Below are 26,021 nucleotides of genomic sequence, written 5' to 3'. Positions count from 1 at the left end.
TGACTTTATTTTGTATTATTATATAAGCGTTTCGATTAGTTATAATTATTCAAGATAAAATACTCAGTTTTTCTTATCTTATTAAAATGTTAAATTAATGTGCTAGACAAATTTTCTTTTGATCGCACGTGTTTTAATCGTATAATATGTTATGTATTTCTATTACGTGTTTTATTACACGTCTGTCTTGTCTGATAATGATTCAATAGAAAATCATTAGAAAATTATTGTTACATAGAAACGCAATAATCCAAGATCCAGTGGCAAGCATACTGCACGTAATTTACCAAAATCCAAATTTCGTTCAGTCAATCTTTCATACCTACTATACATACATTAGGCGGAAATTAACTAAGCTCGGCGGCGGTCCATATAGCGTCACTTAGGTAGCACAGGTTCAAAATTTAAACCAACTTTAAGAGCTTTTTACCAAGACTGTCGTCTAGATATTTTATTATTTTCTAGTATTATTATGCAGAAAAAAAAACGGCAGAAAATTGTGACGGTTCTTAAGCTATGGCAGACACTTTTGGAAGTTCAAAAGAAATTAAATTTTATATGTATTTTAATGAAATACGTTAATTCGTTATATCACGTTATATATTATAGTATTACTAGCCTACATTTTATACGGTAGACAATTTTTCCGGTAATAACATCCCGGAACACATCGAAACCTTACCTACAGCACGTGCATACGTATGTATATGAGTACTATACTATATAGGGTCTTTTGCCTAACTCGACCACCTAAAGTATCTCGTTTATTTTGTACGATAGATAAAATGTTAGAGGACAAAAATATTCTGTCCAAAGACGCACATTATATTGATAGGCCGAATTTTTTTTTCAAGGTCATATTTTTCAAAATATAAAAGTCATCGTATTTCTATTTTAAAGGAAAATATATTTACAAAAATATTCTTATGAGTTAAAAAAAACCGAATCCAACGACGTGAAAAATGTTGACCTTCAGATGACCTTTACTGAAAAATTTGTTAAAAGTTTGTCAGGAACTTCAATACGCTCTCCGAGGACGATAATAAAGAAACAAATACAATCAACGTGTAAGACACTCATACAAGGAAAAAAAAACTGGTGCGTGTGTACTTATGTACGCACGTAAGAAGTTAAATTTCTTTGGCCTACCAAAACGAATATAACCTCAATAACCTCAATAATAACTTCAAAAAAAATAACTTAAAGAAAAAAAAATTTATTATTATTATTAATAATAATATTATTATTATTATCATTATTAATTTTTCTTATAACTTTTTATTTTTCCTTGTTTATTTTTTAATTAAAGTTATTATAATTATTATTATTATTGTTATTATTAATTTTTTCTTTACATAGAATATAGTTGATAAAGGAACCTGTTCTCCCCTCCCTAATTAATGATCGATAATATTCTCTAATGTAAGAAGATTATTTTTCTTTTATTATTATATTTTTATTCATTTATTTATTTATTTAATTTTATAAATATATATATATATAGCGTGACCAGGTAAAAAGGGTTAGGATTGGAAGTATGAGAAGATAAGCTACTAATTATTATTTTTTATTAAGTTAACAAAAAAAAAAAAGAAAAATATTTTCAATCGATCGATATATTATATATATAAGAAAGAATAAAAAAATATCAAAATATAGATATCAGTTTACACTAAATATAAGACTGATATATCGAATTACTTTATGTGACAACGGCCATGGTGCGGTCACAGCACTAGTTCTCCCTTTGAGAATTGACAAACTTTGAAAAAAATCTGAGGTGGGACTCACTGACCGTCTCTTTGTTAAAGATAGAAAAACTTATAAAAAAAAAATAATTCCTCTACGAAGAATCGAACGTTAATAACTGGCGCGAGAAGCGAAGACGATACTGCTTACGCAAGCACACCACTTGACAGGTGCTCAATTTTTTTTCATACAATTTTTATGACTTTGAAGCTGAATAAAAACGCATTACTGTTTTCTTAAAACATAATAAAAATGAATTACAATTATGTCTAGACAAAAAATAAATTCCATGTTTTTAGAATATCCTTTTCTGTATATCTTAAATTAATGTAATGTGTAGATAGAAAATCTTTTTTTTCAAATATGTATTCAATTTAATACACAAATAAATAATTAAAAAATAAAAAATCAGTAATTTAAAATTATATAAAATAAGTAATTTATTAGGAAAAATATTTAAATTTTAAATTTCGTCTTACAAAGAATACGTATTCAATTTTATATAGAAATAAATTTTTGTGAGGCAAAAAATTAATATCAATTAATTATTCTAATTAATTTTATGGCGAGGCACAAAATTAATTCATTACTTTTCCTCTCGACTAAATAATAATAGTTTCTGTTAAAATGAATTATTGTTTTTCTTTTATTCAAGGTTTACTATTTTTGACAATAAATAAAAAAACAGCGTGTCATAAGCATCAAGATTCGATTTAAAAACGCCGCGCTTATGCGTCGGTATAAATGGATATATACCCTCGACATTAGATGGCCAAAACAAAAAATGCTTGCTACCGAAAGAAAAAATCGTATACAGAACGCTCAGCTTTCGATGGCCAGGAAAAAAAAATACTCGCTATTGCCTAAACAAATAGAAAGGGGTCCGAAGATCCTTCGTTTGCGATTAGTACACACAGACGCTCGCACGCAACTAGCATACTAGCGCGCTCGCGTGATAAAACCGACAGAGGGGCAAGACTTGCTTTCCCCTTCTCTTACAATTTCTCTTACCACTCTTTCTCGCTTATTTTTGCAAATACGAAGATAAACCACAGAACATTTTTTATGTATTTTTTAAATCTCTAAAACTTTTGTTTAAAACTTTTTTCGATTAAAAGCCTAGATTCTAAGATAAGGCCATTTATCCATTTTCTACCCTTTTTCTTAAAAACTTGGGATCCTGTTGCAAAAAAATTAGCACAATTCGATTCAGCGTCGTCGACTTACCCTTACAAGGGGACCTTGCACTAGGACCCCCACAGATCTTAACGAGCTTTGGTATATTAGTAGTATACTTTTAGAGTGTTATCGTGGTAAAGGGTTTTTTCAAAATGCGCAGTAGTTTTTGAGAAAAAAAGTTTTAAAGTTTTGACTTTTGTAGTATATATATTTTAATGATTTTAATTTTGGCTGTGTATCAAGTACGCTATAACGTCAGTAGTAACGTTCTCGCTTTTCGCGCGGTTAGTCCGTGTTCGATCCTTCGTGGGGAAAGTTTTTTTTATTAATTTTTTTCTTTCTGTTTTCTAATTTTTTTTTCATATTTAATAATTTTTATATATATACAGGAAAGAGAAAATTATTTATTACAAAAAAAATTAGAAATAATAAATTTTTTAAAATCTTGCGCAAATAATAAAGGAAAATTGATTACTTGAATTACAGTTAACATTTTATTTTTTAACATGTATGTAAAATAGATAAATCTTCAATATACTAACAAATAACATTCGTATATATTCTAATCATTAAAAATTTCATGTAGATATAATATTAAATTAATGCCTTATTAAAACCAAATGAAAGAGAAATATTTTTAAACGTTCATCAGGTTTGTTTTCCAACAGATCTTTTAAAACGTCGTTGTTTATGTAACAAGTCATCTTTCATTAATTGCGCGAGATGTGAAAAAATTTATTGTTTTGAATGCTTTTACAATAACTATCACTCTGGAACCTGCGTGTATTAAATAATAATAGATGTAAAATAAATGTTAAAACTCGTAGATATAAAAAAATTATATATGAAATTGTTAATGAATAGAATATATACGATTGTTGTTTGTTAGTATATTGAAGATTTATTTATTTTTATATACCTGTTAAAAAATAAAATGTTATCTGTAATTCAAATAATCAATTATCCTTTATTATTTGCGCAAGATTTTAAAAAATTTATTATTTATAATTTTTTTTGTTATAAATAATTTTCTCTTTCCTGTATATATTTAAAAATTAATAAATATGAAAAAAAAATTAGAAAACAGAAAGAAAAAAAATTAATAAAAAAAACTTCCCCCACGAAGGATCGAACACTGACTAACTGCGCGAGAAGCGAGAACGCTACTACTGACGTTATCGCGTCACTTGATACACAGCCAAAATTAAAATAATTTAAACATATATACTACAAAAGTCAAAACTTTAAAACCTTTTTTCTCAAAAACGACTGCGCATTTTGAAAAAACCCTTTACCACGATAACACCCTAAAAGTATACTACTAATACACCAAAGCTCGTTAAGATCTGTGGGGGTCCCAGTGTAAGGTCCCCTTGTTAGATCAATTTCCCCCGCTGTCATCAGAAATTCAGAAATTGGAGCCGTTTGAGTGGACTAAGTAAATACGAATGTATATGAAAACTATACCATATAAAGCCAAAAGAGATCTTTTTTTTTTCTATTCTCAATAATACAGTATTATTGTATTTACTTGAAATAACATTCTTCTTTTTTGCAGCTCATTACAGTAGCGGTTCTATGGCAAATATTTTTCTAGTATATTTTGGAACGTGGGTACAGAGTGCAACGTATATAGTGAACGTAATTAAATTTATAATTTTGTAAAGTTCTATTTAATTTCCTTTTTCTCTTTTTTTTCTAATTTTTATAAATCTAATTTTTTTTAAATATGATTGGTTCAATTTACAAATTTGAATTTCATTTTTAACACGTTGAGTTCCACGTCAGTCACTCTCGAAAAAACTGCTCTTTTTTTTTACTAATATAAGTAACGCGCGTGGCCTGACGGTGATTTTCTTAAAAATTCGCGAAGCGCTCGACGTGTTGAAAAAATCAATTGAGTTGATTATAAAAATCCATTGTATGATAGAAATGATTCCGAAGATAACATTGATGGATAGAAAACATAAAATTTGTTATAGATATGAAAATATATTATTTCTTTATAGCGTAAACAACTCTTACTTTCTTTTTATCAAATTCGTATTTTGCTTTAAACGGATAAAAAATACAAATACAAATTTCAATTATAATATTATTATCGTCATTATACTCTCATACTTATTATTGTTTATAGATAAGGTTTCGTTGTCTGCCGGGATGTTATTATTTTATTTTTTGATACCGTAGAACATTTCTACCGTATAAAATGTAGGCTCCTAATACTATAATAAATAACATAGAAAGTTTAGATAAGTTAAAATACATTTGATATTTGTTTTTTTTTTGGCACTTTCAAAAGTGTTTTCTATAACTTAAAAAGTTTTACAATTGTCTGCAATTATTTTTTTTAATAATAATAATAGTAAAAAAAAAATATCAAAATGACAGTCTTGTTAAAATGTTCTTGAAGTTGGTTTGAATTTTGTAACTACGCTACCTAAGTGACGCCATGTGGACCACCGCCGAGCTTAGTTAGTTTCCGCCTAATGTATAGTAATTATGAGAGATTGGACTGAATGAATTTTGGATTTTGGTAAATTACATACCGTTTGATAACCACAGGCTCCCGGACTATAACGTTTTTATGTAAAAATAATTTTCTAACGAATTTTTGTTGAATCATTATCAGACAAGATAGTGTAATAAAACACGTAACAGAAGTATATAATAAATCGTGCAAAAAAAGACGTGCTAGAAAAATAAAACTTTGTCTTGCATATTAATTTAACATTTCAATAAGATAAGGAAAATGATGTATTTTTTTTCTCAATAATTAAAACTAATCGGTACTTTTATATAACAATAATGGAAAATAAAGTCATTTCAATCTGACCTATAATCAAAAACTTCTTACATCTCATTTAATGTATCTCGTTTATTCACTTTATTAGCATAATACAAAGTCAAACAGAGGGAAGGGAAAAAAAAGAAGATTTCTTTAAGAAGAAACTATGTTTATAACAGCGATTAACTTCATCTATTATGTAAATTAGTATTATTACGCACGGAATAAATGAATAGATAAAATAGATCTTTTTGTCGTTTTGATGTTTCGATCGTTTGATGTTTCTTTCTTAGTTTCTGTTAAGACGCAAAAGATACAAGAAGTCACTGCGGAGTATCAACTTAATATCTGTTCTTAGCATACAAGAGAAGATCCAGAAGTATTTTAATACTATTTTAAGTTGTTTTATAATTTATAATTTGTTAAACTAAACATGTTGTATATTACTAAATTTTTTACTCCAATAGTAATAATGATACTGTTATTTTATTTAATCAAATATATATCAGATAAATTTCGTGCACATAAAATGGTAAAAAAATGCTCAGGTCCAAAGCCTTATCCTCTGATTGGGAATCTGAACGTATTACTTGGTGATATGAAAGGTATACTTTTATTTATTATTTATAATATCTATATTTATGCGACTTCTATTCAATAAATTTGTCTTACAATTAGATATAACTCATAAAATAATAAAATTATCTACAATCTATTCTTCGCCGTAGCTACTGTGGGTTTGCCCAAAATTAGTCGTAATCTTGAATGATCCTGAAAATATTGAGGTAAGCTCTATCAAATTTACTGCACTTCTTTAAAAACGATTTCCCCGAATAAGATTTTTTCGGCTTTTTTTTATATTAATTTTTTGTTTCCTTTTTAGATTCTATCAAACAGTTCTAGCAGTTATGAAAAAAGTTCTCTATATTTCCCTATAAAAAATGTTTTAGGTGATGGATTATTTACTGCACCAGGTAAACTATAGGTTTACTTTCTTTCTTCTTAATTAATAAAAAAAAACTATGTATACCCTACTGTAATACAGTATTTTTTAAATATGTCTTTTAGACGATTGCTAATGAAAATTGTTTTCTTTTTTTATGATTGCATATAATGCCTACACACCTACACATGAATATATGAGAATCTCTCTTTTCTTATTTATTAATTAATAAATATATAAAAAAGATACTATAAATATTTAAATTAAGAAATATTCTTGTATTTAAAGCATCAATATGGGACATTCATCAAAAAATCTTAAGTCCAGTATTCAAAGAAGTTTCGACTTATATGGACTCAATGATAAAAAATTCAAACAGACTAGCTAATATTTTAGAAACTACAAACGGAAAAAACGTAGACATTATGCATTACGTACATTTATGTACGCTGGATATAATATATGGTAAGATTTGGAAATTCTAAAAAATATAGATGGACACATTAAAATTTTCTAAAAATTGTTTTTTTTTTGTACTGACAGATAGCCTATTGGAAAGTGATTTAAATTTGCAGAGCAATACGGATTGCAAATATGATGAATATATGTCGGAGTAATAATCAGAAGAATATTTTTAAATTTATAATATAATCTAATATTATTGAATATTCGTAATTTTATTGTGAATTTTATTTTTATTTAGAGCGTTGGACATAGTTGCAACAAGAATAGTGAAATTCTGGTTACATCCAAATATTATATTTAACAATTCATCTATGGGGAAACGGCTACCAGAAATTATTTCCCCCTTAAATAAAATAACAAACGAGGTAAAAATACCAAGAAATAATTTTTTTTTTAAATTGTCAAATATCAAAAAAATATATTAGTTTGAAATAAAATAATAATTTATTCATGTATATATAACTTTTATATTCGTTAAGATTATAAGGAAAAAGAAGGATTCAATGAATGAAGATAACTTTACCCGGGAAGGAAAAGATCCACATGCAAGTAAGAATAATCATTTTAAAAAATATTTTTTTAGTAATGAAATTATCGATGAATACCTTTTATAATAATAATAAATAAAATATTATTATTCTCCTTTAAAAAAGAAGAAGATACAAGTCCATTTTTAGATGCAATATTTAAATCCTTTTACGAAACCAGAAAATATTCAGAGGCAGATATTCGTGATGAAATAAATACAATGGTTGTTGCAGTAAAATGAATTTATTAAAGATTATTTAAATTTTTTTTTTTATTTAGTAAAAGTAATAAACAATTTGTATTAATTTTTAGGGAAGTGATACTGCCGCTAATTCGCTAACATTTTTATTTTTAATGTTAGCCACGTTTCCGGACATTCAAGTACGCTCAGATAAAACTTATGCATTATTATTTATTATCTTTTAAAAATCAATTATATTTTCATACAAAACTTGTATCATTTATTCGGCTTTTTCGATTCCAGAATCAAGTATACGAAGAGCTGTACGATATGTACGACTCAAGCAATCCTATAGATGTTCCTATTACAATGGAAGATACTAAGAAAATGAAATATTTAGAACGAGTCATCAAGGAGACGCTACGTTTTTTTCCACCTGCACTACTTATTGGGCGAACACTAAAGCGCGATACAAAAGGTATTTTTATATATAATAAAATTTTTATTGTTTATTTTTTTTTCCTACTGACTTTACAGTCTTATGTAGTAATAATATGTATTTATTTATTTTATTATGTGAACGACTATGTGATATTACCAAAAAACTGTCAGGTATTTTTTACGATATTTACACTACACAGAAAAGAAAAATATTGGGCTGATCCTTTAAGATTTAACCCGGATCGATTTCTACCAGGAAAATATAACTCTAAATGTTTTATTCCGTTCAACATTGGGAGAATAGGATGCATAGGTAAAAGCACATGTTTATGAATTCTTAAAATAGTATTCTAAACATTCGATCGGCTAATTAAATTTTTATTGAATATTGCTTTTTCAGGTCAAATATTTGCCATGACCATGAAATTGCATCTTTTATAGTTATGAATACGAATACCGATATCCTAATAAAAAACTAGAAACGTATATTATTAAGAATTTATTTTTAATTTGTACGGTTAATTATATATTACAATTGTTTGATTAGTAACATAATAATGACAACAATGATAAATATTATTTCTTTTTAAATCTCAAGAATATAGTTTCAGCCGGTTTCGTAGTAATATTGAATTTTTGGTTGACATTTGCAACTGGTATAGGTTCGTCTATTTGAATAATAAATTTTCTTAATACGGTAGCAGCTATTGCCTTCATTTTGGTCATGGCAAATGTTTGACCTGAAAAAGCAATATTCAATAACAATGTACTTAGCCGATCGATCGTTTAGAATACTATTTCAAGAATGCATAAACATGTGCTTTTACCTATTCATCCTCTTCTCCCAGTGCTGAACGGAATAAAACATTTAGATTTATATTTTCTTGGTAGAAATCGATTCAGGTTAAATCTTAAAGGATCAGGATTTAAGATTTTTCGATGAATGTCCCATATTAATGCTTTAAATACGAGAATATTTCTTAATTTAAATATTTATAGTATCTTTTTTATATATTTATTAATTAATAAATAAGAAAAGAGAGATTCTCATATATTTATGTGTAGGTGTGTAGGCATTATATGCAATCATAAAAAAAGGAAACTATTTTCATTAGCAATCGTCTAAAAGACATATTTAAAAAATACTGTATTACAGTAGGGTATACATAGTTTTTTTTTATTAATTAAGAAGAAAGCTTGTGAACCTATAGTTTACATGGTGCAGTCAATAATCCATTACCTAAAAGATTTTTTATAGGGAAATATAGAGAACTTTTTTCATAACCGTTAGAACTTTTTGATAGAATCTAAAAAGGAAACAAAAAATTAATATAAAAAAAAGCCGAAATAAAAAAAATCTTATTCGGGGAAATTGTTTCTAAAGAAGTGCAGTAAATTTTATAGATCTTACCTCAATATTTTCAGGTTCATCCAAGATTACGTCTAATTTTGGGCCAACCCACAGTAGCCACGGCGAAGAATAGATTGTAGATAATTTTATTATTTTATGAGTTATATCTAATTGTAAGACAAATTTATTGAATAGAAGTCGCATAAATATAGATATTATAAATAATAAATAAAAGTATACCTTTCATATCACCAAGTAATAGATTCAGATTTCCAATCAGAGGATAAGGCTTTGGACCTGAGCATTTTTTTACCAATTTATGTGCACGAAATTTATCTGATATATATTTGATTAAATAAAATAACAGTATCATTATTACTATTGGAGTAAAAAATTTAGTAATATACAACATGTTTAGTTTAACAAATTATAAATTATAAAACAACTTAAAATAGTATTAAAATACTTCTGGATCTTCTCTTGTATGCTAAGAACAGATATTAAGTTGATACTCCGCAGTGACTTCTTGTATCTTTTGCGTCTTAACAGAAACTAAGAAAGAAACATCAAACGGAAGCCTATTTAAGCAAAACCAATATATTACTTTGTCAAGTTTTTAAGGATACCATCAACACGTATGGGCAAAGTTAGACAAAAAGATCTATTTTATCAATTCATTTATTCCGTGCGTAATAATGCTAATTTACATAAATAGAAGAAGTTAATCGCTGTTATAAACATAGTTTTTAGACATCTGAGTATGGTACAACTGACTTTAAAGTGGGAGAAGGATAAAAACAAAAATATCAGGCATATAGGTTATAAAAAGTGTTCCTTTTTTTTTAATAAACATACTTATATGACTTCAAAAATATAGTTTTAAATTGTGTCTTAAAAAATAATTAAGAAAGGCTGTCATACCTTAACTAATAATAGATTGCTTATTATAATGGTCTCAAAAATGTTATCAGGTTAAATAAACACGTATATCATTAATAACTGATTGGTATAAATTTTGTTCTAAGCGATAATTGTCGCTAAATAAATTATAAACAAATTCAATTCAAATATCATTTTGTTACTTCTTTTTTATGATACAGTTCTGTTACTTTGAAGTAACAATGGCCTTTAAGAGACATTTCTGTATATGTAGCATAAAGCTTGTGTGTTCCGTCAAATGTCAGAACAAGTTGAGGAATTTATTGCAGCGAACAATTTCTGACCATGTTTACTAGTTTTATTGCGGAAGAGCTATAAAGATACCGGAGGGACAAATTCGACCCATAGAGGATTAACGCATCGCTGACCGGTCACGAGTTAACTCGTGATAAGTTTTTACCGCATCTTCATTGTTTTCACGGTGCACTGTTGGAAATCTTGTAGCGTAATTATTTGGTCTGCATACCTCGAGTTGTGTCTCGCTTATAAGACCGGCCAAGTTTCGTTCTTAGTTGTAAAAAAAATTTCAACGATGACCGAACGCACCAAAGAAGAACCTTTTACTGAAGTATACGCAGATGCTTCATCTGATTGTCTAAGTGATTGATTTCCTTCTTCGAAAGGAAAATGGAGCGAAACCCGATATATTTGCAAAACTTGTGGTGTACCATTACACGTAGGTGATTGTTATACTTTTTATCATACGAAAAAGAAATATTAAGAGTCGAATAATAAATAATATTTATTAAAGTTTATTTATATTGTTTTACTTCCAGATCCGCTTTCAAAACAATAGCCCGGGCACATGAGGTAAATTTTAAGAAAAGTTGCCGGTCAGTAATGTGGTAAGGTAAATAGTTAAATTTACGTCTTATATATTTTAACATTAATATTATTATTTACTTATATATACAGGAATATGATGGAAAATTAGAAAAGCAGTGTAAGGTCTATACATATGCTTAATAAATATATTAAATTAATTTTACCAAATGGTAAATTTATGGCTCACGATTACAGTCAACAGTCAACACTCACAATTTTTTATTCCAATAAACGACATGCTACAAGAGACATAAGGTTTGAAAAGATTTATTTATAAAATAATTTTTGTCTACGTAGGCATTTAATAATTAGTTTTTTAATTACAGAGGATATATCCATTCGAATTATTTCTTCATAATAAGCCAGCGTATGTATGGGTTGTCAATTTACTCAGACAATGATGATATATTTTCTAATGTCTGCGACGACGGAAGATAGAAAAAATCTTAGTTGCTTTAAATAGCTCAGTTTTGTCCAATACAAAACTTTATAATCTTTATTCGTTAGTAAGAACGTTTGTTTATTTATTTATTTTTTGTTTTGTTTTTCATAACAATTTTTAAGCGAAGTACAGTTTTTATAATTTCAAGAAGTTTATTTTTCAGATCCAGTCCATACTAGTAGGTTGTCCTACTTCTAACTTGAAGGAAATAAAGTCTAGGATCAGTGATTCCAAATTTTTACCAACTTTAACAGAAGTAAGTTTAATATTTTTATGGTGTGATATTAATTTTAATATGAAAATCAAACTATTTAAGGTTACCAAGATTATCGCAGAATGAGCCGTTTCCCCAGTTCAATACTTTATCGCTCAACTCAATTTATAAAAATTTGGAAATATGAGAAAAAATTAAAACTGAGTCTAAGTCATTGAAAATAGAATTGGTGAAAATCTCCGAGTAACTGCCGCGCCTGTTTGAGTTGGACTTTTATGTCGAGTTACTGGTGAACACCAAACAACACGTCATTGTCATGAATTATATTTTATAAACTATTCAAAAAAGGTTGAACATAGTTCACGACCTCGTGGAAAAGATACTATTAAAAGGAAAATGCTGTTATATTATAATCCTATTTATTCAGTGGAAGTCAAATGTGAGCTGAAGGATGTTGCTAATTCTACTGCAAATCAAGAAACTCGTTAAAATGATCACAATCTAGATTCGAAAGAATCTACAGATGTTGAAACGTCAGAACAGTAAAATTTAAACTTGGAACCGTCAATTAGTAAAAACGAGTAAGATGAAAACTGTAATTACTGATTTAAATAACATTAAGGACATTTACGAACCTTCTGTGTTCCGTCATTTGTCGGGACACTTGAAAGAATTTATCTCAACGAAAAATTCTGATCGTACTCACAAAGATAAAAATACCTGACAAAGGGTTTTACAAAAGATAGAGAATATTTGTTTGGGATCACTTCGTCGACAGACATCATAGCTTCAGCTATCGCGTTCAGTATCCTATTTCAATTCCTAGAACTTGGAGAGTGTGTATTTGATCAGCTATCCCCACTCCAAGGTCACACCGATGCTCTTGGTGGGATATACCTTAGAAGTGGCTGATGAAGACCGCTACGTCTCAGCTGCTTCAGTTTTTCCATAACCGTCTCAGGAGGAATCACAATTTACGGTTTCCTCTCTACTTAGTGTATACTAACACAAACAAATGACATTCAGTATTACAGTATTACAGTACTACAGTATTTATTTAACCATTTGCTCTGGGAAAAAAAATTCACCAACGCGTGCCATACACGTCGTGTTTGTTTCTGTGACAATCGTCTAACGACTTGCCTGGCTTGTCTTTCCACCGCAAGTGATTAAATAATTTATTATTCACTTATAATATTTTATAATGACGCATTGGGCAGCTGTGTCGTTCGTAGAAGTTATAAATCGAGTGGTAAATTTTGAAATCTGTACAGACGATGGTAAAATTAAATCATCGCGTGATTCTGTTTGGAAAGATATTTGTCAAATTTGGAAACTGCCTTCTGGAAAATATTTAAAAACACCAATTGCTTTATATTTTGACGTGAAACAAAATCGATATAATATTTTCGATCGATATCTAAAGGAGCGAGGTTTAAATTTTCCAAACACCGATGAAGACAAAGCCATTTTTCATCCAGAGAATGATGAATCAATTGAAAGTGTTGAAACCCAAGAAAAATATTTAAGTTTTAAAATAACTTTTACTAAAGAAGAATGGTTAAAAATTAAACCAATCGAAAAAATCGATTGCAATGATAAAAAATATTATGCGTTAAAACACGGTTGGAAATCTATTGTTTCAAACTTAATATATGTTGCACAAAAATTACCTTGCGCTTTCAAATTTCCTCAGCAATCAGTTATTTACTTTGAAAATGAAAATAACATTGATAAATTTATTCTAAAAATTTCAGGCTCATGTACTGAAAAATTATGCCATGCTACTATTCTTGGAAAGTGTATTTTTAATTTCAGCGATGATGAAAATGTGTCCATGCTAATACAGACAGCAAATACTTTAAACATTCCCCATTCCAAAAAACGGCGTATTACTGGAGAACAGAGGCGTCAGTTTGCAAAAAAATTAGAATTACGGAAAGGAGAACAGTACAAAAGAAAGCTCATAGAAACATATCAACGGTATTGTAATTTTGCAGCTCCTATTATCCCAAATGTATCTGTTCAGACACGTCATGGACGGAAGAAAATCCGTTATGGTATTCAGGAAAACTTATTTGACTCGTTAACACACTTGAAGCATAATAATTTAGAATTTGTTGATGTAATTAAACAAGTTGGATATGATAAATTTTTTATTATGTATTGGACTGATCAGCAAATCGAACTATATAACGATCTAATTAAACTTAACCCAATAGTTTCCATAGATGCTACTGGAAGTGTAGTTAAAAAAATACCATTTGCCAATGATTATCAACAAGATCCAATAATTCTATACCAAATTGTCACACATATCGATCATCTAATCATTCCAATTTGTCAGATGTTATCGGAGAGACACGACACAAGAATCCTGACACTTTGGCTGCATGAATAGATTTCATCGAAAGCTCGAATACCTCTAAATGTAGTAACGGATATGTCTGCAGCTCTACAAAACTCAATATGTTTAGCTTTTTGTAACCTGACTTATAAAGAATATTTATCCAAGTGTTTTCAATTTTTAATGAAGAAAAGTAAAACTTTGCCACAATTATACATAAGGATTGACATTGCTCATTTGATTCATAGCGTGTCAACGCACAAATGTTTTTTATCAATAACATTTATAATTAAAGATTTCTATCTAAGAGCTATTGGTTTAATGAGCACACTCTCGAAAATTTGTCGGACGTTGAAAAAATGATAAAAGCTTTATTAAACATTAGTCAAAGCAAATATGGATGTAAAAATGATATTCAATGGGTATTGAAAAAATTAGAAACGTTTAGTTTTGACGATACAGCTATTGATTACAAAATAGTTAAAAACAGTAGTAGTTATGATGAAATAAATCTTTGTGATATCCATTTATTTTTCCATGATGAGGACCTAGAAGATGATAATTTTTCGGCTGTAAGTTCATTTGTTAATTTGGAATTATCAAATTATATTGATAAACTTGTAGAAGAAACTTCTAACAATATTCATTATAATAATTCTGCAAAGTTTGGCGGTATTAACCCTTATTATTCAGTAGCAATATTACAGAAACTAATTGAGTTGTTTAAACAATTTCCATCTTGGACAAACGTGATGCGAAAAAATTACAGATCAAAAAATGATATTGCTACTTCGTCCTAATCTGAAAATTATTTTAAGTATGTTAAAGATAATGTTTTGGAAGGTCACCAACCAACTCGAGCAGATATGTTTTTAATTGAACATGTTAAAACAATTTCGGCAAGAATGGTAGAAGGAAGAGCTGCGTATGACAAACAACAGATGCTTAAAAAAGTATCACATAACACTAAAAAAGTGATAGACAATAGTGTGCTGAACTGTGAAGAAAATTGGAAAAATAAAAATGAACTTAACAAAACTGTTGAACTAAATATTACTGAGGATACGTTTTCGGAAATTTCTGTAAGTGAAGTAGAGGAAAAATTAAAAAAGTTTAGAAACAATGATAATAAAACTGAAACTCTACATAAACATAAATCATCTAAAGAAATTATTTTATCAAATGCTTTAAGTATGTCATCAGATTTTCAACCACAGTTTACCTCTGTTGTTAATTCTTCTGATAGTGTGAGTGCTGTGTTCTAGCAAAGAAATTAGTATACTGTATCTGTTAAATTAATTAAATTCATTTAAACTGTTTAAATTTCAGATAAAATTCCATTCTACACCAAAATTATCTTCAAATTTTTCATATGAACATAATCAAGAAAATAGTTATTCAATAGTAGTAGACGAGCAACCAATCCCATTTAAAATTTGTGAAACTGAAATGCCACTCAAATGCAAAAATATCTCAAACACTGATACGTGCTAGCCGGTTAAGCGAGGTAAATACATCAATCGATTTCCAGCAGCAACGTTATTCCATCACAATGCCGTAGCCATCAAGTCTAAAGCAACAAAAAAAACGGAAAATGATTGAAAATGGTAACAGATGTGGATCTTATAAAGTTGGTAAATTAATATTATCATTTCGCAATACCTGTCCGTTTGATTGCGTAGTGGAAGTTTTGTCGTTTGCATATTTAAAATTTAGAAGTTATCAAAATTTTATTGATAGTAAAAAAGTCATTCTGAATTTCTAAAAGTTTTACGATTATACGCGGAATTTGTTCCTACTTCAGACTCTTATAGTAAAAGATTTCATTTTTTAAGAAAAATATATCCTGAGAAACAATATATTATTGATTGCGTAGATGATGTCAATAAATTAATTCAAAATTTTCTGAGATGTTATGAATCTATCACTGAATGGACATGTATGAAATGTGAATCTTCTGAAACCAAAAAAATATTAGTTAAACGTTAATGCTCAATTAATATTAGATAATGGCAATAATTTTAATGTTTCGAATGAAATCGAAAAAGAAACATTTTATTGTAAAAACTGTAAAAAATTGTAACCGGTCGTATACTGGAAATTGATTCTTATCTATTTTTAAATATAGATCATTTTTATGAAGCAAACTATTCTTCAAAAAAAAACGTTATCAGACATTAATTTGCAGGAAATTCCCATAACACTAAATATTGAAAATAAAAAATATTAGCCGACTGGAGTGATTGAATTCCGACCATCGACCTTACGGGATGGCATTGAACATTTTGTGGCTTTTACTCGTACAATCCAAAACAAATGGATTGAATTAGATGATTTGCACCAAACTCCAAACATTCTACGTACTAAACTACCTAACGTTAGAATTTTTTTATTATTATATGTTTTTTTATAAAAATTTATTCATTAGTTTTAAATAATAAAAGTAATGCGATTCAAAAAAAATAATTGTAAATTATGTTCAACAAATATCCTTTCAATATATTCATAAAACTAAATTACAGCAATAGTTTTTATAATTATGTAATTAAAAATGATATCGTTGGTGGTACGCAAAAAATTTCAAGTAATTATGCTTTTATTGTTACTATTCTTGCATCTTAGTTAACTTTTTTTTCTTCTTCTTATTACTGATAAAAACAAATATTTAATTTTAAGGTGGGTCATTTCTCTAATGACTTTTATAATCGAATAATTATGTAATGTAGAGCCAGTTTTTCAATCAAATTTTATTTTAATGTAAAATATAATATCCCTATCAATTACATATATAGATAAACTGATAATGATAATTATAAATTAAACAAAGATTAAAAAACTTGTTCTCGGTATCTTAAATAAGGTAAGTAATGAAAATTAACTTTTCGCTTGATTAATTTATTTAAATAGTTTTAATTTATGTTTACTTGTAATCCATTATGAATAGAAGCAGTTAAATCAATTATTATTACTTCTATGTAGTTATCATTATCACATTTCAACAGTCATCTTTTCTGATGATTTATTTTTTCATGGTACTCTCAACAGTCTTTGAAATTAAACAATAAAAAATTTTATGGAGGGCTACTAAAAACTCTCAAGAACTACTTGCTGTTTCCAGTCAATCAAACACGTAGTAGAATGATATAATTCGTAATCTAATATATCTTTAAGTATTATTTATTTATTTTCAAATGTAATAATTGACTTACAAATCTATTATAAAATCATACACACACATGTTAAATTTTAGTTTTTTTTTTATTATCTAGATATATATTTCACAACGTGCCATAAGAATTCTGCTAAATTATATATTCAACGTGTAAAAATCCTACGCTAAACTAAAATAAATCTTACGATCAAATTTAATTATTGTAGTAAGTCTGTAGACTCTAATAACAATGCTTGATTTAATGATTAATGTTTCTTTATTTGTAATTCATTATATAAACATTTACAAGTACCGAATCATTAGTATTTTAAAATCGTATTTACAGTATAACTAAAATAATAATAATAATTATTATTATTATTATTATTATTTTTACATAGAATATAGTTGATAAAAGAATCTTTTCCCCCTACCTGCTTAAAGATCGATACTATTCGCTAATGTTAGCCGAAAGAGATTATTTTTCTTTTATTATTATATTTTTATTCATTCATTTATTTAATCTTATAAATGTATATATATATATAGCGTGACCAGCTAAAAAAGAGGGAGGATTAGAAGTATGAAAAGATAAGCTACAAATTTTATTATTATTTAATTATTTAACAAAAAAAAGTATAATTACAATAGTAATATTTTTAATTCATTGTATAAACATTTACAAGTATTGAATCATTAGTATGTTAAAATCGTAATAAAGGCTTTTATCAGTAAGATTGTAAATATGCTTATTGTTCGATTAAAAGTCGGGGTGAATAACAGTTGAGAAGAAGTAGTACAAAATATGGATCATATATTTTAATAAAAAACAAGAAAACAGAACAAAAAATACAAACTCCTTGCGTTATGCTTAAAGCAAGAAAAACTCTTATATCTTTTACTTTTGATATGGGAATCCAAAATCTTTCTAATATTATAACATTATAACTTTAAGACTTTATAACTTGCTCTCTGGTCTGGTGTCCATCTTTTATATCCCGTATATAGTGGGAGGGGAAGGACTCTCTTTGTCCTATAGGGCATTTCTTATTAAATCACAGATTCCTTATTGGTCATCGATAGGTCTTTCTTTTACCGCCTGTAACGTCTTAGCCAGAGAGTATCTTCCACGGTTCCTGAAATTTTCCCGTCCAAACTTGCACGGGTAAACAAAAAGGAGTACAAGCACCAGACCCTTTCTTTTGAGGAGACCGAATATCTTAGAATTATTTCTACCGCCTGTAACCTGAGATCGAAAAAATATTACATATTTATTTTAGATTATCAACACCTTTAGAATTCTTTATCTCCATAGAATTACTGTACAAATATTTTTCTTATGCGGTGGGGCTGCACGGTTCAGCGTAATGTAACATTTGTCATATAAGTGAAAATTAAAACATGGTAATTTAAGAAAACGATTAAGAAAAAAACGAAGAAAAATGGCAAATGATGTTGTTTATACATATTAAATTTATACCAATCAGTTATCAATGATATACGTGTTTATTTAACCTGATAATATTTTTGAGACCATTATAAAAAGCAATCTATTATTAGTTAAGGTATGACAGCCTTTCTTAATTATTTTTTAAGACACAATTAAAAACTATATTTTTGAAGTCATATAAGTATGTTTATTAAAAAAAAAGGAACACTTCTTTTAATCTATATGCTTGATATTTTTGTTTTTATCCTTTTCCCTCTTTAAATTCAGTTGTACCATACTCAGATGTCAGAAAACTCTAATCTTGCACTTGGAGTATGGGTATGTTCTCATATAAAAACGAAATAGTACACGGGTGCCTTATTATTTTTATATCCTATTTGTATACATGGAGTTCGTGCTCTTTGTGTAGTCTCCATGGTTGTTACTTTGGAAATCAACTTTAAATATATCTTCTGCAGATATATATATATATCAACTTTACTTTTATTTTTTTCAAAGTGCGCTTGCACCTTGAATTTGTGGTTGCGCATGCGTATAACATATCTCCCACTCATGACGTCGCCATTTCATAATTTTATTCAAAGTGTAATAATTATTTTCAATTAATTACGATAAATAAAAAATATTTAATAAAATAAAGTTGAAGAGCCGGACAAACAAAAAGTAGGCAATTGATTGAAAACAAAAAACACTAGAAAACTTCATTGCTTTGCTTAGAAATGAGAAAAAACATTTTTGTTTTTTCAATTATTATTAACTAATTAAATATTTGATTAATATTTAATTAGTTGAGGAGCCAGACAAACAAAAAGTGAGAAATTTATTGACAACAAAAAACACTAGAAAACTTCATTGCTTTGGTTAGAAATGAGAAAAAACGTTTCCATTTTTTTCCTGGCCATCAATAGTTGAGCTGTTTATATATTTATATATATCGGCGTATAAGCGCGGCGTTTTTAAATCGAATCTTGATGCTTATGGCACACCGTTTCTTTATTTATTGTAAAAAATAATGAACCTCAAATAAAAGAAAAACAATAATTCTTTCTTAATAAAATTTATAATAAATTTTTCTTTCTTTTTAATTTTAATTTTTTAATAAATTTTTCTTAATAAAATTTATATCGTTAGCCAAAAATAAATTCGTACTTCCTATAATACAAATGCATTTTTTTTTAATTATATTTTCTATAAATTTATTATAAAATACTATTAAAAAATTGAAAAAAAATTTATTAAGCTTACTTCACAATAACGAAAAAAAGAAATAAGAAAGCAAAGAAAAAGAACGAAGAGAAAAAGAAAGAAAGAAAGGTAAACATACTTGTTAGGACTGTCAATACAAGATATAGGTATCGGCGACGTGAAAAACACACACACAATGTAGCCACTGTAGCAACTACACTACTACAGCCAAAAAAACACGTATCAATGTGAAATTTCAATACGCGTTTTCTATATCTACGGCTAATTTTCAGAAGAATGAATTTTCTAATGGAGTACTACAAGTGTGCAAAATTTGAAAAAAATCTGAGGTGGGACTCACTGACCGTCTCTTTGTTAAAGATAGAAAAACTTATAAAAAAAAAATAATTCCCCCACGAAAAATCGAACGTTAATAACTGGCGCGAGAAGCGAAGACGATACTACTTACGCAAGCACACCACTTGACAGGTGCTCAATTTTTTTTCATACAATTTTTACGACTTTGAAGCTGAATAAAAACGCATTACTGTTTTCTTAAAACATAATAAAAATGAATTACAATTATGTCTAGACAAAAAATAAATTCCATATTTTTAGAATATCCTTTTCTGTATATCTTAAATTAATTTTATGTGTAGATAGAAAATTTTTTTTTTCAAATATGTATTCAATTTAATACACAAATAAATAATTAAAAAATAAAAAATCAGTAATTTAAAATTATATAAAATAAGTAATTTATTAGGAAAAATATTTAAATTTTAAATTTCGTCTTACAAAGAATTCGTATTCAATTTTATATAGAAATAAATTTTTGTGAGGCAAAAAATTAATATCAATCAATTATTCTAATTAATTTTATGGCGAGGCACAAAATTAATTCAATACTTTTCCTCTCGACTAAATAATAATAGTTTCTGTTAAAATGAATTATTGTTTTTCTTTTATTCAAGGTTTACTATTTTTGACAATAAATAAAAAAACGGCGTGTCATAAGCATCAAGATTCGATTTAAAAATGCCGCGCTTATACGCCGATATATATAGATATACAAAACGCTCGACACACGATGGCCAAGACGTAAAATTCTGGCTACCAAATGAAAAAATAGAAAGAGAGAAATATCGGTTTTCTTTCTCACTCGCACTCGTATACAAAACGCTCGACGCTCGATGGCCAAGACGTAAAATTCTTGCTACCGAAAGAAAAAATATAAAAAGAGAAATATCAGAACGCTCAACAATCGATGGCCAAGGACAATAATACTCGTTATCGCATGATAAATAAAAAGAGAGAAATATTGGTTTGTTCTCTCGCTCGCACGCACACTAGCTCGCTCGCGTGTAAAACGCGACGGAGGGATAAGCTTGCTTTCTCCCACTCTTACAATTTTTTTTCCCATCTTCAATCCAATTTTATTCGCTTATTTTTGAAAATACGAAGATAACTCATAGAACATTTTTTTAGTAATTTTCAATTCTCTACAACCTTTGTTTGAAACTTTTTTCGATTAAATGCCTAAATTTTAAGATAAAGTTATTTTTGACCCTTTTTTACCCTTTTTCTCAAAAACGGCACTTTCCACCTCAAAAAAATTAGCACCATTCGATTCAGCGTCGTCTATTTACCCTTATATCAAGTTTCCACTTTCTTTCCTGAAATATAAAGGAAACGGCCCGCGTTGACTGGACTAAAGATAGTGTACCGACAGTTAAAAGTTTATATTTAGTGTATTTTATCCTTATGATTATAATCCAATTGTATTATGTTTCATTTCATTTCCTTTTAAGGATTATCACCGATATCGCATCTCGCTTCATTTTTATATAAGAATGAATATTATTTTAGTTATGGATTAGATCGAAAAGAAAAAAAAAAAAAAAAGGAGAGAAAAAAGGAGAGAGAAATATTGTATCCGAGTGATTTTATTTCCTATGTATGCGTTTATTTAATCTTTAGACCCTTTTATATCAGCATTTTTAAGACCTTTTATACTAGCCTTGCGTTTGTGTTTATTTTTTAATTGTATTTCTTATGAATGGATTATCTTGTATTTTTATTCTTTCAGATTATTACTTTTATTTATGTTTAATTTTTGATTGTATTCTTATGTTTGTATTCATGTATTTCTTATGTATGTATTAACCTTATGTTCATGTTCATTTTACGTTGCGTCTTTATGTATGTGTGATGGTCTAGTGAACGAGGGCGGTCACTGTCAGGACTGGCCGATTGTAAACGTCTCATGCAGGTTCGTGCACGTTGGCGCCTGCACTAATGTGAGTGCGTGCGGATGTTTGTTAGAATATCGATATTCTTAGGATTAAGTGTGAGGAAAAGAGGCTGTATGCGTCACCCGTGGAGGGAGGCCGATGCTCCGTTGTTCGATGGAAAAGTATAAAAGGGCAGTCGGACAATACGGCGAGAGAGGAGCGAGTTAATTAGTTAGTTCAGTTTTTGTCGGCTTTATGAAATCTTATGTGCTGGGTAGTTTACACATAATACAATTGAGTTTTAATCGTAAGGATAAAATATACTAAATTTGAGCTTGAGATTGTTCTCTTCTCTCTCTATCCTTTGGCCTGTTCCGTTTCTCGCAAGGGACGCATGTTACAATATTCCCATGTTCCCTGATACGGTCTTTGAGATATTTGGAAGCCTCCTATATCGGCAACTACATATCTATCGTTTCGTAATTTTTTTATAACTTCGTACGGACCCCTAAATTTTGGTATCAGTTTCTTTCCAACCCCTGGAGTGCTATCAAAATTTCTTACCACCACATAATCACCGACATTAAATTCTGACCGTATCTTATGATAGCGTTTATCGTAATACCTTTTGTTATAATTTTGCTTCTCAGCCATTCTATCTTCGGCCTTATTCCTAATTGCTCGCAGGTGCTCCTTGCCGAAAGCGAAGGTAACATTCTTTTTAAGTAAGTCATAAAGTGGTCTTGCCGTAAGGGCGAATCCTATCACAAATTTTCTAAAATAGGCACATAATCCTAAAAATCTTTGTACGTCATTAAGTGGTATCGGGAAATTTTCAATAGCCGCTACGCCATTGACAGTCGGCTTGATTCCTCCTTCTAGCAAATCTCCTATTATTACCCGAACTTGGTTTTTCTCAACAAACGATAAGCGACGGGGAGAGAACTGAAATGGCTGATGCTCTTGTAATGTTAATTTCAGCTCCGTGCTTATTCTAGGTTTTTCCGGACGAGGTGCATCTAAGTAATTTACCTTTAAGATTTCCTTTAATTCATTTTGTTTTTCCACCGCGATTTCGGGATTAATGTCCAACTCGGTAGTTTGATTATCGGTGGAATCATCTATTTCTATATTCATAATCTGATCTATCACTACCTCTTCTTCGGAGCGCCTATCTTTTCTGCTTAAACCTAATCCGCATTTTTTTAATGCATCGCGACCTAAAATAACGGAGTTCATCATTGTAGTATCCGGTACTACCAACAGACGAGTGTCAACCCTTTCGCCGTCATCTAATTTTAAACTAACTCGTATCGAGACGTGTACCTGCAGACGACTATGATTAATACCATAATATTCACTTCCGAGTTCCGGCGCAGGGTCGATCGGTCCCATCACTAACCCTTTCTTTATAAAACTCACGGGGCTGCCGGAATCCAATAAGGTGTCTAAAACTAAGATGTAGTGTATATTGCCTAAATCGACATCATAAGTTATCTTCCTGATGTAGTCGTCATCGGTGGTCAAGTTCCTGGTGACGCCGTGGACTTCGCCGCCCTTCTCCGGGCATTCTGGTCTAAGATGTCCATGTTTACCGCACTTGTAGCAGCTGCCTCTTTCCCTCTTCGGACGGGGGCAGTTCCCCGCAAAATGTCCTGTCTCTCCACAGTTGAAGCATCTGGCATAACTTTCCTCCGACGGCCTCTTATGGTCGATCGGTTTTCTTCTTCCTTCTCCCGTCGGCCGCCTTCCTTCGTATTTTGTAGGACTTCGAGGGCCCGTCGCTCGCACCTTTAACCCGGCGTATAGCGTAATACTTTCGAAAGCCGTCAGCAACGACTCCTGGTCTCGGAAACCAATCATCCGGGCCTGGTTTCTTAATGCAATGTCTGGAATGCCGTCTATCGCATACTCCAAAATTTCTTGTTCTGGGAGGGGAATTCGGTAACCCAGAATCATTTTGTCATGTAGGTAATCTCTAAACGACTCGTTGCCGTTCCACCTACGTTCCTCAAACTGTCTTCTCAACGTGATAACACTTTGTCGTGAGCTAAACATCTTCCCTATTGCAGCTAATAATTCCTCCATTCCATAAGTCACAAATTCGGGTTTTGAGTGAAACCATCGCAATGCTTTTCCCCTCAATTTTAGACTAATTATCATAACAATTTCGGTATCCCGAAGCTGGTGCATTCGTTGTATATAGCGCACTTGTCTCTCCCAGACGGTAAAGGTACCAACGCTTCCATCAAAAACGTCGATCATATCAGAGATTACACTTAAGCTGACCTCGCGGTTTCGATCATTCACTCTTGGTCGTTGTTCCGTTGTTCCCCTGAGTTGCCCGACCTCACGCATAAGGTCTTCTACCTGCCGACGGAGACTTTCTACTTCGCCATCTTCGGTGGCCGGTGTTTTTAAGGCGGTCGCTCCGTCGTCGTAAGTTGTATCTAAGATAGCTTCATCCCTCCAATGAGGTTCAGCTAAATCTAATCTTGCCATAAGCTCGGCTTTCGTGCCGTACGTCGCCAAGCCTCGAGCGCGTAACTTTTCTCTTAGCTCGGCTACTGCAAGTTTGCAGGTTGTTGCCATGTTTCTTAATTTTCGTAGACACTTTCAATACAAACGTTTTCTAAATTTTTTAGACTTCAAATGTTAAGTCACTCAATCACGTAAGTTCACTAACAACTTCACTAATAACGTAATAGATTCAATCCCACTTTTCATAACACACGCGCGAATCGCGAATTTCTAATTTAGCGAGTTTGAATCCCACTTCTGATATTTGTAAACTGCACCACACACATAATATTTCATAAAACCGTTACTTTCAATAGCGGACAATTCCTAATAATTGTAATAACCCGTTACCATAAGACTCATAAGAAAGGTCATCATAACTAACATAAGAACCGACAAATACTGAACTAAACTCCTCTCGCCGTATTGTCCAACTCCCCTTTTATACTTTTCCATCGAACAACGGAGCATCGACCTCCCTCCATGGGTGACGCATAAAGCCACTGTTCTTCACACTTAATCTTAAGAATATCGATATACTAAACAAACATCCGCACGCACTCACACTACTGCAGGCGCCAACGTGCACGAACCTGCATGAGAGGTTTACATAGTTTGCATTGATTGCATATAATGCCTACACACCTACACATGAATATATAAGAATCTCTCTTTTCTGATTTATTTATTAATAAATATATAAAAAAGATACTATAAAAATATTTAAAGTAAGAAATATTCTCGTATTTAAAGCATCAATATGGGACATTCATCAAAAAATCTTAAGTCCAGTATTCAAAGAAGTTTCGACTTATATGGACTCAATGATAAAAAATTCAAACAGACTAGCTAATATTTTAGAAACTACAAACGGAAAAAACGTAGACATTATGCATTACGTACATTTATGTACGCTGGATATAATATATGGTAAGACTTGGAAATTCTAAAAAATATAGATGGACATATTAAAATTTTCTAAAAATTGTTTTTTTGTACTGACAGATAGCCTATTGGAAAGTGATTTAAATTTGCAGAGCAATCCGGATTGCAAACTTGATGAATATATGTCGGAGTAATAATCAGAAG

General features: G+C 29.7%; 2 protein-coding genes across 3 annotated transcripts; both read left to right on the top strand.

Moving 5' to 3' along the window:
• The first annotated feature begins 6,248 nt into the window (after positions 1-6,248).
• LOC122517774 (cytochrome P450 4C1-like) lies at positions 6,249-26,021 on the top strand. 2 transcript variants are annotated; one of them, XM_043636331.1, is made up of 12 exons: positions 6,249-6,321; positions 6,395-6,501; positions 6,600-6,690; positions 6,948-7,124; positions 7,203-7,272; positions 7,363-7,489; positions 7,604-7,673; positions 7,778-7,884; positions 7,965-8,033; positions 8,137-8,311; positions 25,686-25,862; positions 25,938-26,021. In XM_043636331.1, the coding sequence occupies exons 4-12, from the start codon at positions 7,010-7,012 to the stop codon at positions 26,009-26,011; spliced, it is 984 nt and encodes a 327-aa protein (XP_043492266.1). In that variant the 5' UTR covers positions 6,249-6,321; positions 6,395-6,501; positions 6,600-6,690; positions 6,948-7,009; the 3' UTR covers positions 26,012-26,021. The 2 variants fall into 2 exon arrangements, with proteins under 2 accessions (XP_043492266.1, XP_043492267.1); XM_043636332.1 differs by lacking the exons at positions 25,686-25,862; positions 25,938-26,021 and adding an exon at positions 9,700-9,988.
• Positions 15,259-16,539, top strand: LOC122517785. Its single transcript, XM_043636345.1, has 2 exons — positions 15,259-15,639; positions 15,722-16,539. The coding sequence occupies exons 1-2, from the start codon at positions 15,259-15,261 to the stop codon at positions 15,884-15,886; spliced, it is 546 nt and encodes a 181-aa protein (XP_043492280.1). The 3' UTR covers positions 15,887-16,539.

Source organism: Polistes fuscatus, unplaced genomic scaffold, assembly GCF_010416935.1.
Source record: "Polistes fuscatus isolate 324 unplaced genomic scaffold, CU_Pfus_HIC Scaffold21, whole genome shotgun sequence".
Classification (NCBI taxonomy): Eukaryota; Metazoa; Arthropoda; class Insecta; order Hymenoptera; family Vespidae; genus Polistes; species Polistes fuscatus.
Note: the sequence above shows the minus strand (reverse complement) of the source record. Positions and strands in the feature narration are given on the sequence as shown.

Excerpts from the sequence above, each read along its gene's own strand:
- LOC122517774 (XM_043636331.1), top strand. The coding sequence starts at position 7,010 with ATGGACTCAATGATAAAAAATTCAAACAGACTAGCTAATATTTTAGAA. Across the intron at positions 7,125-7,202 it reads TACGCTGGATATAATATATG|ATAGCCTATTGGAAAGTGAT; the intron begins GTAAGATTTGGA and ends TTGTACTGACAG. Across the intron at positions 25,863-25,937 it reads TACGCTGGATATAATATATG|ATAGCCTATTGGAAAGTGAT; the intron begins GTAAGACTTGGA and ends TTGTACTGACAG.
- LOC122517785 (XM_043636345.1), top strand. The coding sequence starts at position 15,259 with ATGTTTTTAATTGAACATGTTAAAACAATTTCGGCAAGAATGGTAGAA. Across the intron at positions 15,640-15,721 it reads TTGTTAATTCTTCTGATAGT|ATAAAATTCCATTCTACACC; the intron begins GTGAGTGCTGTG and ends TTTAAATTTCAG.